General features: G+C 43.4%; 1 protein-coding gene across 1 annotated transcript in view; it reads left to right on the plus strand.

Moving 5' to 3' along the window:
• The first annotated feature begins 572 nt into the window (after positions 1-572).
• tmem131 (transmembrane protein 131) overlaps positions 573-15647 on the plus strand; it is a 170488-nt gene continuing 155413 nt past the window's right edge. Inside the window, exon 1 of the mRNA XM_055636520.1 lies at positions 573-1110. Within this exon, the coding sequence (XP_055492495.1) occupies positions 954-1110 (157 nt within the window). The 5' untranslated portion in view covers positions 573-953. The remainder of the gene's footprint in view (positions 1111-15647) is intronic.

Below are 15647 nucleotides of genomic sequence, written 5' to 3' on the forward strand. Positions count from 1 at the left end.
GGTGGTCTCCTTATTTTGTTTGTGGCGGTGGTTTTGGCGGGAGTTTGTGATTGGTGTCGAAAGGGAAACAAGCTATATGAAGCAGATTAGTTTCATGTCTGTCAATTTTATGGGGCGGAGTTCTGTGCCTTTTGAGTTGGCGAAGAGTTAACGTCACTTGGTGATAGTGTCGGAGTGTCTAGTTCGTGTATTTCTTCGCTCTCTGATTCAGAGCTCTTGGTTAAATTGGTGACATTTCTTGTTAGCATTCTTTTTTTAAAAGAAAGGAGGGGAGAGAGAGTGGGCGGAGGGAAGGAGAGAGGGGGGTGGGGCGTGACGGGGGTAAGAAGATTGTATGAGAGAAAAAGAGAGGATGTGGCAGAGAGAGGGGTAAAGCAGAAAGGTGAAGGAGAAGGGAGGTGGGAAAGGGACGTGGAAAAAAATACATAGAGAGGTAAAACAGAAAGGTGAAAGAAGTGGGGGAAAGGGACGTGGAAAAAAAATACATATAGAGGTAAAGCAGAAAGGTGAAAGAAGTGAAGTGGGAAAGGGACGTGGAAAAAAAGACAGAAAGGTGAAAGGGAAGGGAGGTGGAATATATATATAGAGAGAGTAGTAGCAAAGATCCTCTGCTATAGGATATTTGGTAGTAGTGGAAACAAGAGGAAATACAAGGAAGGGGTGCGTTCATTATTATGTGTTGATGCATATGTGCATTTCCTCTTTGGTGTGTGTGTGGGTGTGTAAGAGTGAGAGGGGGAGGTAACTGGCGCGTAGTCAGAGGCAGGGCGAGTTTGTCAGTCAGTGTGAGTGAGTGAGTGTGTGTAACACGCGGGCTGAGGGGGTCGCGCTTCCCCTCGCTGCAGCCACACACACACACACATACATAGATACATACCCACACTCTCTCAGTCAGTGGCAGGCAGTCGGCAGCAAACAGCAGCAGCAGCAGCAGCAGGCAGTCGGGAAGCAGCATGGCGAAGTGGAAGGCGGCGGGTTCGCACAGCTCCGGACAGCAGCCGCGGTGGAGCGCCGCCGCCACTGCTCCCTCCCCGCCGGCACGGCTGCTCCTGGGACTCCTTCATCTATTTATTATGGCTTGTTTACGCCTGGCGGAAGGGACGACAGAAGGTTAGTTAAATTAAAAATAATAATAATGAGTTGCCACCACTAACCCTCCCCCCCCCTACACCCAACACCTCTGCTTCACTGAGGTTGATTTTTAATTTAATTTCTTAATAAGAATTCGTCTGAAAAGAAAAGGCGGTGAATGTTTTTTTTTTAAAGAAAGAGGGTTTTTGTAGAGCATCCGAGCGACCGGTTTATGAGGGTCCCCCCCTAATCGAAATTTAGCTTAAAGGACTCTGAACCCGTTTCTACAATTCAATGTTTTTTTGTTTGTGTTTTAATTCATTAAAAGAGGCCAAACGAGGTCCAGGTGCAGCAGCCGCGCAGGGTCGGCTGTCGGCGGCCACTCGTCTACACCAGCCCGAGGCTTCGCTCGGCCTAAAGGGAGAGGGTTGGGGGTTCCACAGCAGGAATAAACCCACACACGAGGTGGTTTTTGTTCCTAATGGTGTTTTATTTTAAATACATCTTCGAGAGATCCATAGGAGCGCGTCTGCGAACAAGTCGGAAGTGTTTAATTTGCCCATTCTCTCTGGGAAAATGTGTTTGGGGCCTTTAGTGTAGCTGACTTAAATAAACCGAGGCAGTGGAGGAAGGGACATCATGCTTGGATAAACGTGGGGTTTAAAAAGACCTGGGGGGGGTTTGGGTTTTTTCTCCCCTCCCCATTAATTTCTCGTGAACTGGTTTCACTTGAGCCTTGCCACGCAAATTGTCAGTGTGAACCTTAGAGTTTCTCCTCATGATTTGCAATGGTTTGTTGTGGATATTAATTAAAGTGACATTTGGATGTGGTTTCTTCGGCGAGGCATTTAGTTGCACCAATATACATAAAAATCGAAACCAACTAAGTAAAATAATGATACGTGCACAACAAAATGTTAAATGAATGTAGTTTGATGTTCAGAACTTTTAGTTTGTCTGGATTAATTAATGCTGGAGTTTGCTAAAATCTGCCACTAATGGTATACTGTCACATGTGCTGTGTGTGATACAATAACAAAAAAAAAAGTTGTTTTGCGTGTTATTCGGGCAAATCATACCCTACACAGCCAGGTACATTGGGTGGAGCGAAAAAAAGAAAATAAACAGACTGCAGAATATAGTGTTATGCGCACAGAGAAAATGCAGACGGAATAAGAGTAAGGACCACAATGAGGTAGATTGGAAGATTGGGAATTCTTCCTAAGCATATGAGAGGGACGATCAAGAGTCTGCAACAGTGGGGAAGAAGCTGTTCTTGAATCTGATAGTACATACTTTCAAACATTTGTATCCTCTGCCTGATGGGAGAGGAGAGAATAGAGAATGGCTGGTGTGTGAGTAGTCCAGAGTAATGTTGGCTGCTCTCCTGAAGTAGTGTGAAGTATACATGGAATAGATTTTTTTGGGGGGGGGGGGGAGGAGGATGGGGCTTTTGCGTGATGGACGGGGTCGTGTCTACAACTCTGCAATTTCTTGCAGTCCTGGACAGACAGAACAGTTGCCATATCAGGCTGTGATGTTTCTCAATACGATACTTAATCTGGTGCATATGTAGAAATTGATAAGAGTCATTGGAGACCGGCTTAATTTCCTTAGCCTACTGAGAAAGTAGAGTTGGTGTGGTTGCTTGGCTGTGACTTCAATGTGGTTGTAAGAAGGCAAATTGTTGATCATATTTACATCTAGGAGCTTGACGCTCTCTACCATCTCCACCTCAGCGCCATTGTGTCTGAGTGCAGTTTGTACTCAACCCTGCTTCCTGGTCAGTCCCTTCATTTTGATAACTTCGGTGTTGTCTTGACACCATGCTGCTAGGCTCTCTGTCTCGTCATTGTTTGATATCTAGCCCACTGCAGTCATCTGCAAACTTGTTAGTGGAATTGGAGCAGAATATGGCCACACAGTTGTGAGTGCACAGGTTGTACATTAAGGGACTGAGAATCCATTTTTGCAGGTGCTGGTGTTGAGAATTATCGTGGAGGAAGTTTTGTCGCCTTGCTGATTGCGGTCAGAAAGTTAAGGGACTAGAGTGATACAGTGTGGAAACAGGTCCTTCAGCACAACTTCCCCACACTGGCCAACGTGTTCCAGCTACACTTGTCCTACCTGCCATTTGGTCCATATCCCTCAAAGCGAGTCCTATCCATGTACATGTCTAACTGTTTCTTAAATGTTGGGATAATCCCAGCCTCAACTACCTCCTCTGGCAGCTTGTTCCATACAGCCACCACTCTTTGTGTGAAAAACTTACCCCTCAGATTCCTATTAAATCTTTTCTCCTTCAACTGAAACTATCCTCTGGTCCTCAAATCATATACTAGTTGCAGAGGGGTGAGCCGAGTCCTAGGTCTAGGAGTTTGGGGATGCGTTTGGTTGGAATCATGGTGCTGTTGGTGGACCTAGTCAATAAATAGGAACCTGATGTAGATATCTTAGTTATCCAGATGTTCCAGGGAAATGTGTCGGGTTGGGAGATGGCGTCTTCCATGGACTTGTTTTGGCAGACGGCTACTTGTAGGGGATCAAAGCTGTCTGGGTGGCTGGAGGTGAGGTGAACTTTAACCAGTCTCTTGAAACACTCCATGATGGTGGATGTCAGATGGTAATCGTTAAGGCACGCAACTTTGTTTTTCTTTGGCATTGAGATGATGGAGTGTTTCTTAATGCACCTGGGAGTAGGGAGGGGTAAAAGATGACTGCAAATACTCTGCCATGAGGTCCGTGCAGATTCTGGGGACATGGCCATTGACCTCGTCTGAACTTGTTGCTCTCTGTGGGTTCACTGTCAGGAAGGTCAATCTGATGTCTGCAATGGTGACCCTACTTACAGGTGCACACAGGTTGTCAGGTGATATCATTCCACTGACCTTCCATTCGGACAAGCATAGAATCCTTTGACCACATTGGGGAAAGATGCATTGTTGCCAGCGATTATGTCCAACTTGCTTTGTGCCCCTTTATAGCATGCAAATCTCTGGACTTGTTGCTGGTCAATATGATCATGGCTGATCATCCAACTCAGTATCCCGTACCTGCCTTCTCTGTGGTTCTTCTCATCTCGGTTTTAAATGATTTCCCCCTCACTGTCAGGAGCCTGTCCAACCCTTAAGGTTTCAATCTCCTAAATTCTAGAGAGTATAAACCAAGTCTGCATCCCAGGAATGTCTGGTGACCCTACTCTACAGTCCTTCCTCAGTTTGGAGACAAAACACGCAGGTGTGGTCTCACCAAGTGATAACTGCATTCCACCCTGACCTATACTGAAATCCTTTTGCGAAAGCTAACAAGCATCTCCCGACATCCTTGATGGCTTTGCGAAGGTCGTTCCTAAATTTCCTTCGCAGGTCAGGATCATCTGACCTGAATGTCTCAGACTTGGTCATCACTCAGGAATTGACTTCTTTGGCGCACAATCCTCTCCATATGTACAAAGTCGGTTGACTCATTTAGGTTGGTGCCTGAGTACGGACCATTCCACTCAATTCAATGTGAAGTATGGTTGTGAACTTGGTAAGGTCTTGTATGTGCAGCCTGATCAACCGGTAAAAATAGTGATCTTTCATTTATTAGTATTTCTTTCAATCGGATAAGTATTTATCATGCTTTACAAACCAAAATATTTTGACATTAACTTTCTATATAACATTGCTGTTTTTAACAACTTTCCATCCCTTCTGCATTTTATTTTGTTGACAGCTAAATTAATGGGATCTCTTTAAATTAACCTAACCAATTTGCATGGGCCTTCCTCTGAGCTTGAGTTAAAATGCTGTTGACATCTGAGAGACTGCAGTCCATAGTGTACCAACGCACCTATAATTTATTGCCTTGCCCTTGTGCATTATTAGACAAAATGGATTATTGTGACAAGGTGGTGATTTGAGATGGGTGGGGGGGGGAGGGGGGAGGAGAGAGATGTGGGAGGAGGAAGTGGAAGGGTGTTTGTATGTTATCAGGAAGTTTGAATTGCATTAATATCATACAATAATTAAATGCTGTGTTGGAAGCTCATGATCTGGAACTAGTCATCCTTACCTCTGCCTTTCCATTTTGACTAGTCACCTCCATATCAGCAGGAAAGTTAACTTAACATTTTTTATATAATGAGTACTCACTCAGTCAATGATGCTGAAGTGGAGATGGTTGAGAACATCAAATTCCTAGGTGTGAATATCACCAATCCTTCTACTTCCTAAGGCCAAGGAAATGCATCATGAATCCAATAACCCATACCAATTTCCACAAATGCATTCTGGAAAATATCCTGTTGCACTGCATTTCAGCTTGGTATAGCAACTGTTCTTCTCAAGATTTCAAGAAATTGTGGAGTGTTGTGAGCACAGCGAAGTCCAGCACTCCTTTTTTTTCCCCTTTCTCTATTGACTCCATATTTCATGCTGAGCCAGGAAAGCCGCTGACTTGATAAAAGACCACAAACACCCCTGTCATTCCCTCTTCTCATCTCTCCTCTCCTGTTGGGTGGAGATACAAAGGTTTGAAAATATGTACCACCAGATTCAACAAAACGTCTTCCATGATGTTATCAGACTCTAAATTGGCATCTCAAAAGCATGCCTTGCTGAGCCATTTGTCTTTGGAATGAGCTGTTGGAGGAGGCAAGATCAATAACAATTTTTAAGGGGCTCCTGGACAGGTGCTCGAATGAGCAAGACATTGAGAAATATGGAATTAATGCAGGCATTGATATTATGATGGTAGGCATAGATGTGGTGGGCTGAAGGGCCTGTTTCTACACCATAAAACTGACTGGCTGACTACAATAACAATCATGTTATTGTACACGGGTTTTGGAGATAAAACTTAATGGGAATGCCACGACTGGCAGAATCGAATGAAAACAATAGAAGTTTGGGAGTATTGGGTTTTGTGTTGGGAGAAATTTGAGAGGATGATCATGGAGTTGAAATACAATAAAAATGCGGCTGCTTCAGCAGTAGAATGTATGGAGGAATAATAAAGGTAACAAAGAGCATGGATAAGATTTGAAGGACTTCACAAGAATTCTGTAAACTGAAGCCTGGATGTCAAGCTTTGATAAGAATCTGAAGAACCTGATTCGGGCTTGGTTTTATGCTGTGTACAGCAAGAGGAAGCTTTAGTCTATCTGTCAATTGATGTTGAGTAAATAATCTAACAAGGTCATTTGTGAAAACATGGTGTGTTGATGAGTTAGATAATGTTAGAGTACACGTGGAGATTGATCCATGCTGTGAGATAAAGCTTGGTTGGTTATATGCAAATGAGATGGATCCAGCATTAGGTACAATGGTCTGAGAGCTAAACATGTTATTGGAGACACAGACTGCAGATGCTGGAATCTGGATGTGTTTAGTATAGATGTACAGAATGGAAACAGGTCCTTCGGCCCACTGAGTTCACGCCGACCAGTGATCCAAGCACACTAACACTATTCTACACACAAAAGGGACAATTTCACCAAGCCATTGGGAGGAAACCGGAGCTCCTGGGGAAAGAAATCCACGGAGGTCACTGGGCAAATGTACAAACTCCGTCCAGCCAGCATCTGTAGTCAGGATCGAACCCTGGTCTCTGGCGCTGCAAGGCAGAAACTCTACCGACCGCTACGCCACAGTCTCAAGTTCAAATATTTTTTACATTGTGAATGGGATCCAATAAATTTCAAAAGCAAATCTGATTTTCCTGACCTCCCTGTGTTGTACCTTGAACCAGTTTGAACTAAAGAAGATCACATTTAGTTGGATGTGTTGGTATTGTTAAGTGGGATGCTAGAGTACATAGTTAGTGCTGCATTTCCTCTTTCCACCAGCCCAGTTGATCTAAGCTGAAACTGAATCTGTTTCTAATTCATTTCCCCTTGGTGACTATAATAGGCATTTACAAATCAGTCTTTAACTATTTACTAGAATCTGATGACCTGTATACCTGAGAATAGATTCTCTTTGCTACTGTGTAAACGTTCTTGTATGAATAAGCAGATGCATTTGCTGGTTTGGAAGAATTGAAAAAGGGAAATGAAAGTAACTTGTGCATTTAAAAAAAAAATCTGCGACAAATGAATAAATGGTGAAAGTAAAATCACTCTCTAAAAGTTTATGACAGTAGCTGTGGCAAAACAAAAAAAAATCTAGCTCTAACATGGCACAATTTATGATGAAACAATGCTTGCTATTTTATCGTCTGTTTTTGATCTCTTGCTCAAGGAGGCCTGTGAAAATAGTTGATGTCTATAATATTAATATGCAGTTGAAACTCCTCACTTTCCAACGCAAGATCAAAGTACATGGATGTTCAGAATTATAGACAAGGCTGATCTAATCAAGAATCATAAAAATGTCATAGAGCTTTTCTTCCTCCGCCTCCGTGCCTTTTTCTGTGGGGAGGAGTCGTTGCTCCACCAGTGATGACCCCTTCTCCCATCTCCACCTGTCCCCCTCCTCTTGGACTTGCCCCAAACAGCCTTCTACCCTCTCTTGACCTCTTTATTTCCAACTGCCAGCATGACATCAACTGTGTCAACTTTTCCACTCTCCATACCTACTCCAACCTCACCCCCTCTGAACGTGCAGCCCTCCCTCCGCTCAACCCTGACCTGATCAAACCCGCCGACAAAGGAGGTGCCGTGGTAGTGTGGCACGCTGACCTCTACCAGGCTGAGGCCAGGCGACAACTCTCAGACACGTCCTCCTACTTATCCTTGGACCATGATCCCACAGATGAGCACCAGGCCTTAATCTCAAACACCATCACTGATTTCATCACTTCTGGCTGTCTGCCTTCAACAGTCTCCAACTTTATCATTTCCCAGTCCTGCACAGCCCGTTTTACCTTCTCTCCTAAATCCACAAACACAACTGCCCTGGCAGACCCATTGTTTCTGCCTGCTCCTGTCCCTACCTCGACTCCATCCTATCACCCCCGGGTCCAATCCCTCCCGACTTCATGTGCCCTTCATCTCTTTAATGACTTCCGTTTTCTGAGCTCCCACTCCCTCATCTTTACTATGAACGTTCGGTAACTCCATCCCCATCACCTCCATCGCCCACCAGGAAGGCCTTAAAGCCCTCCGTTTCTTCCTCGATTGCAGAACCGTCCAATTTCCCCTCCACCAACACTCTACTCTGCCTAGCGGAGCTGGTCCCCACCCTCAACAACTTATTTGACTCCTCCCACTTCCTCCAAGTCCAAGGCATCCGCATGGGCCCCAGCTATGCCTGCCTCTTTGTAGGGTACGTTGAACAATCCCTGTTCCAGGTGTACACTGACCCTATCCCCAAACTCTATCTCCGTTATATTGATAACTACATCGGTGCTACCTCCTGCACCCATGCAGAACTCATGGACTTCATTAACTTCACCACCAAATTTCATCCTGCATTTAAATTTACTTGGACCATTTCCGACACCTCCTTCCTCTTTCTTGATCTCGGTCTCCGATCACAAGAAATAGACTATTGACTGACGTCTATTACAAACCCACTGGCTCCCAGTACCATCTCAACTACACTTCTTCCCACCCTGCTTCCTACAAAGATTATCCCAGACTCCAAATTTATCAGTCTATGCGCATCTGCGTTGTTCCATACTGGAGCATCCGAGATGTCCTCTTTCTTTAGGGAACGGGGGGTTCCCCTCTCCCATCATAGATGAGGCCCTCACTCGTGTCTCCTCGGTACCCCGCAGCTCCACCCTTGCTCCCCATCCCCCTAGTCGCAACAGATACAGAGTCCCCCTTGTCCTTACCATCCACCCAACAGACAATCCTCCAAATTTTCCGCCACCAACGGGATCCCACCACTAGCCACATTTTCCCATCTCCACCCCTTTCCGCCTTCCGCAGAGACCGTTCCCTCCGCAACTCCCTGGTTAACTCATCCCTTCCCACCCAAACCACCCTCTCCCCAGGTACCGTCCCCTACAACCACAGACGATGTAACACCTGACGCTATACCTCCTCCCTTGACTGTCCCAGGGACCCCAACCGTCCTTTCAGTTTAGGCAGAGGTTCACTTGCATGTATTACAACCTCATCTACTGTATCCGTTGTTCAAGATGTGTACTCTTGTATCTTGGTGAGACCCAACGCAGGCTGGGCGATCGTTTCGCGGAACACCTTCGCTCAGCCTGATCTCCTATTTTCTGGACACATTAATTCTTCTTCCCATTCCTACACTGACCTTTATGTCCTAGGCCTCGTCCATTATCAGAGTGAGGTTAAACGCAAATTGGAGGAACAGCATCTCATATTTCGCTTGGGCTGCTTACAGCCCAGTGGTATGAATATTTATTTCTCTCACTTCAGGTAGCCCCGGAATTCTCCCTCTCTCTATCCCTCCCCCACCCAAGTCGCACTAGCTTCTCGTTTTCACCGTACAAACTGCTTGCTATGGCCTGATTCCTTTATCATTGTTACTTTTTTTGCATATCTTTAATTCACTGTTCTTTATCTCTCCACATCGCTGTCTATATCTCTCGTTTCCCTTATCCCTAACCAGTCTGAAGAAGGGCCTCGACCCGAAACGTCACCCATTCCTTCTCCCAGAGATGCTGCCTGTCCCGCTGAGTTACTCCAGCTTTTTGTGTAGTATCTTCGGTTTAAACCAGCATCTGCAGTTCCTTCTTGCATAAAAAAATACAATGTAGGGGTATGTTCATGTAAAACCAGTACATCACATGCACAGATCTGGGAAATGTGAGGGTCATATTTATTAGATTCTACAGAAAGATGATATCTCCTCTGGGAAGAGTGAGGATGTAGAACAGGTTGTTGTATTGTGAGGTGAATAATTGTACTTGAAGAAATATGCTGAATGAATCGGACATGTATGGTGCAAATATATTCTTGTATACTGAAGTACAAATTAGGGTCTTGTCAAATTAGTTCTGGTTCAATCAAAGTTCACAAGGAATTTCCAGATTTAATTGCCCCTAATTTTTGTTATCCATTTTTTCACCTTTTCTTTGAGACCCCGTGACTCTAGGCAAGTGAGAAACATCTGTATTATAATGCATTAGGTTTCACAATTACATAGGGTGGCACAGTGGGGCAGCAGCAGAGTTGCTGCCTTAAAGCACCGAAGACCCAGGTTCAATCCTGACTATGGGTGCTGTCTGTATGGTGTTTGTACCTTCTCCCTGTGACCGAGGGGGGGTTTCTCTAGGTCAAGGGTTCCCAACCTGGGGTAAATTTACCCGTAAATTTGTTGATTCTGGATTTGTGCATATTTTTTCTCATTGACTAACTGTGTTTGGTTCTGGTAAACCAGTATCTGTTCATCATTAGTTCATAAATACGTGAAATAACATTGTTATGTGCTATTAAAATTGCCTGGGGTAAACGGGACACAAACGTTGGGAACTCCTGCTCTAGGCAGTCTGGTTTCTTCCCACACTCCAAAAACACAGGTTTGTAGGTTAATTGGCTTTGGTAAAATTGTAAATTGTCCCTTGTGTGCAGGATAGTGCTGGTGTATGGGGTAATCGCTGGTCTGCATGGACGGTGGCAGAAGGGCCTGTTTCCACGCTAGATATCTCTAAAGTCTAAAATGAAGACTACTTAAGTGGAGCAATTTACCCTTTCCTGAAGCTTCATTACTTCCAAGTTAATCTTTGCAGTTGTTTTGTCCAAAACTGAAGGTAGTACTTCCTACGGCACCTGATCAACAGTCTGTGCAATTGAAACATCCTCTCCTGATTTCAGATCTTCTTCAGCTAAAGGCTAATTAATATATTGATCTTTGGTTTGGTTACTTTTGCAACAGCAGCTAAGTTTTGGACAATTGGAATCTATGGAGAAGAGAGAATAAAGGAAAGTTGCAAGGATAATGCACAAAATATTCTCTCTTATACAGCCAGCATTGGTGAAGAGGAACGTGTGCTGAAATAAAAGTGGCATGTACAGCGTGCAGATACAAAAATACACTAACTGCACGGGATATGGGGTTTAAAGTTCAGCATGTAAACATGCTTTTGCATCATCTTGTCTGGCTTCAGGGACTAGGTGGTGTGGGAAGTCGTTATCTTCAGCCCTTTCTGTATGTTTAATGCACATAATATTTGCGGTAGTTGATGGAAGCTTTAGTGATTCAGAATGGGGCCTTGGCAACACAGGTGGTTGTGGGTTTAAGGGTAAGCAGTAGAGATATAGAACTGAATGTTATCAGTAAAACTGAGAAACCGATCTTCCACGAATAAGGAAATGAGACAGATGTTTGACTGTAACAGGTGGGATGAGAGGCGGTGCTTAATGTTTTAGATATTTTAAAGGAGTATGAAAACAAGACTCCAGAATTGGGTTGCGTAAGAGTTTGAATACATTATGTGCTCTTATTTTTTAAAGTTTCAGCAGTCTAGTAACAGTAGGGGCTTATTCTTATTCAATGTTAAACGAGTATCAGAAATCAACAGCAGAGAGATGACTGATAAAATGGCAACCTGGCAGAGTTGTGCAACCTCTTCCCTCAAATCCTTTTCACCAAACTTACTGATCTTTGGAGATGCTAGTGGGATTAATAATTTATCATTCACAATGTTGGATGCACAGCTTGTAGCCATGAGGTAGAAGGGTGTCATTGTTGGAATTTGGCAGGTATTGCTTCAAAGCTAGGAAGTGTTTGACATTTTTTGAGTATCCGGAGAGAAAAGTAAAGTCAGAGTAAAACATGATCCAAATTTTTTTGAGATGACAATTTATTGACTTGTGAGGTAGTGCCAGAATCAAAGGAGCTATCAATGGCTTCAGTCATGGTTATTTCAGTAATCTGGTAGGAATTGGGGGATACAGGGATTAAAAACGAAGGAGAAAAATTGGGAAGGGGTGGAAGAGTCATCTCACAGATTTGATTTGGAATGAATTCTTTTGGAGAGAGGGACTGGAAGCTGAAGTGAAGAAAAAGTATTATTGCGGAATACTTTAGAATAAATTGCACACCCCACACTCGGGAACAATTTCTTCTGAGCGGTCCTTCCGTAAACTTCACCTATACACCATTGCAGATCTGGAAGTGGTGCAATACTAGGCTGCGAGCTATATTCTGTGATCTATATCTTCCCCTTTGCTCTACCTATAGTGAATTGGCTTGGCTTGATTGTATTTATGTATTGTATTTGATCAGATAGCATGCAAAAAAACAAGCTTTTCACACGCAACAATCTTTTAAATCTATGATTATTAAAATCTAGCAGATAAATGTGATACTGTGCTGTGAGTGGTAACTTTAAGTGCGTTCAGACCAGCATGAATGCACAATGGGATAAATTTCCTTTACAACACAGCGGGTAAACGTCTGGTTAATAGAGTTTGGATTACACATTAACCCTGTTTATTGTACAGTATTGAACTTGAATCTGGTATACAGGGAAAAAGTGAGGGATTGATTTTTGTCTGGAGTGGCTGATCAGTTTAGCAAATGAAATTAAAGTAGTTGCTAGATGTAGAAAATGTACTAAAACTATTTGTAGAACATCTTGATGAGGCAGAAATAAAGGAATAGAAATAATGTCTGGGCATCTTCTGGAATGGTTCATTTGCTGAAGGAGCAGTGTGTGTTGGTTGGCCCTAACTGATGGGTCTTTCTCAATATTTCTCTGAGAACAGGACAAGACATGGATTTCTGTTCATAAAGGAGGAGAAATAAAAAGAGACATGACTGAATTGCAGGATGTGAGTGAACGGGTCTGGACAGAATTTTGAGCCGCGGCCAAACACAACTTGAATGGTTTGAGTGATGACGCCTTTTGCTTGCAAATAGAAGTTATCATTCTCAGTTTAAATCTTGATAAGAATTTGTGTGGCTTCCTGTCAACCTTTGGGTATGTTTCAAAACTAGGCAGGTTGGAAACTAAAAGCGTAGGCAGTTAATGCGGTATTTGTACTTTCCTTTGTCATTTATATAACTTTGAACTTGATTTTCACTTAACGGATTGTAAATTCTGCTGAGTTTGGATTCTGCAAAAAAACTTGCTGAAATTGTTTTTTATTAAAGCTATGTTTTACACACAAATGGCATAACTGACTTTTCCATGACTGAAATTGGGTTATTTTTAAACAAACTGTGCTGGAAAAATAGAATTATACTTTCTGAAACCAGTATATGAACTATGAAAAAGTCAGCTATTTGAAATATCTACTAGTTGCTCAGTGAAGAGGTGAATTGGGACTGCTCAATGTGCAGGACAGACTGTATTGGGTATTTGATTGGATTAGGCATGAACTCGTGTTGGAAGGTGGGGGGTACTTTAATAGGAAAAGGAAATTAATGTAGTTAAATCTCTGAAGACTACAAAATGAACAATGGTTGAGCATCCGGCTGGGTTAGGGGATGGAGATACAAGGAAGCCTTGCAGATGCTGGAATCTTGAGCAAAACACGGTGCTGAAGGAATTTGGCGGGCAGGCTGCATCTGTGGAAGGAATGGACATGTGATGTGTCGAGGTGGAGCCCTTCTTCAGAATGTTTGTAGTAAGGAGAGAATGCTGGAAAAGTGAGCTGGGGATCAGGATAAAGCCTGGGGCGGCACAGTGGTATAGCGGTAAAGCTGCCTCACTGAGACTTGGGTTCGACCCAGATCCAGATTCCAGATTCAATTTAATTGTCATTGTCAGTGTACAGTACAGAGACAACGAAATGCATTTAGCATCTCCCTTGAAGAGCGACATAGCAAACGATTTGAATAAAAAACAAAACAAAAATCAGTGTCTGGGGGGGGGGGGGGGGGGGGGGGGTGGTGGTGGTGACCCTGACTATGCGTGCTGTCTGTATCGAGTTTGTAAGTTCTCCCTGTGATTGTGTGGGTTTTCTCCGTGTGCTCTGGATTTTTCTTCCACATTCCAGAGGCGTGCGGGTTTGTAGGACAATTGTCTTCTGTAAAGGCTCGAAGGGCCGAATGGCCTACCCCTGCACCTATTTTCTATGTTTCTAAATGTCCCCCAGTGCTTAAGATGCGAAAGTGGGATAATATGGGGCTAGTAAACAGGTGATCAATTGTTGGCGTGGATTCAGTGGGCCAAAGGGCCGTTTTCATGCTGCATCTGAAAAACTAAAACATTCCAAGTGAGAGCTGGATACAGGTGGGGGATGGAGTTGAGTGGAGTAAATAACAAAGGCTAGAGGTGTAAATGAGATGGGTATCAGATAAAGTGAGAAGCGGAGTGAATTGTAAAGCCGGAGGGAGGAATAGAGCTGTATTGGGATAGCTGAGAGAAAAGATGGGGGGGGGTGGCTATAAAAGAGAAATGAAAGTCAATGAGTTGAGTGTACAAGGAGGGGAAAGGAGCATGGTGACTGGGGGGGAGAGGTGGGAAATAATGGGAGAAATGGGTGTGCACTCGGGTGCAGAGGCACAGGAAAGAGGGGAGTATGGGGATATTACTTAAAATTTAGAATTCAATGTTCATAGTGTTGGGTTGTGAGCCATCCATGCAAAATATGAGGTGCTGTTCCACCAGTCTGTGCCGCTGGTCTCTGTTGATAGAGGAGACCAAGGATAGAAAGATCAGCATGGGAATGGAAAAGGGAGTGAAAATGATTAACGGGGAGATCCAGCAGTTCCTAGTGGACAGAGAGCAAGGGTTTAGCAAAATGAACGCCTAGTCTATGCTTGGTCTCGCCGATGTACAGAAGACCACATTGGGGACATTGAATGTAGTAAACAAGTATTAGGAAATTATCCAAAGTAAGCTGTTCCAATTATTAAACCTTTTAAAAAGGGTATTGTCAGAAGGGACTCTTGTAGCCAGTTCAATGTGGCATAATTTCCATAAACGGTGGGAATATTTTAATTTTATTTTAAATGATTTCTTTAAGCTTGCTACACAGCTATTTTACGTGCAATTTTGAAACTAATTGATATTACCCGTCAATATAATGGGATTTTCCATGTGACGGCAACGACTAGGGAGCTGTCGCAGGGATGAGTAATATCCCCGTACCCCCTCTCTTTCCTGTGCCTCCCCAACCCATGCACACCCATTTCTCTCACTAATTGCAATATATATTGGTGGTCTATATACCAGTGATCTAAGTATCTCCCAGTTTTGCAGATTGCATTTAATTGGCAGGAGAGGAAATGGGAGCAGTGGAAGAGAAAGCAAAGCAATGTGCTTTAGATAAATTGGGTGAGTGCTCAAATTCATGGCAGATGCAGTTTAACTGTTGTTATTTACTTTTTCTAAAATCAGATAGATTAATTATTGTGTAGGAAAGAACTGCAGATGCTGGTTTAAATCAAATGTAGACACAAAATGTTGGAGTAACTCAGCGGTTCAGTCAGCATCTCTGGACAGAAGGAATGGGTGACGTTTTGGGTCGGGACCCTTCTTCAGACTGATGGATTATTATCTGACTGGTGTTTGGGGAGAAAAGGAAAGGTGCAGCAAGATGAAGAATCTTCATCTTTAAGATAACGGTTACTCTTTTCACACATTTTCCAATCTGCTGATTGTTTCCAGTATTTTCTGTTTTTATTTTGAATTTTAATATCTGCAGTCTTGGTTTTTATATTTGTATGTTGAGCGCCAAGACTTTCCTTGTATAACATGAAAGCATGCATGTGGGT

Source organism: Leucoraja erinacea, chromosome 6 (assembly GCF_028641065.1).
Source record: "Leucoraja erinacea ecotype New England chromosome 6, Leri_hhj_1, whole genome shotgun sequence".
In the NCBI taxonomy this organism is placed as follows: Eukaryota; Metazoa; Chordata; class Chondrichthyes; order Rajiformes; family Rajidae; genus Leucoraja; species Leucoraja erinaceus.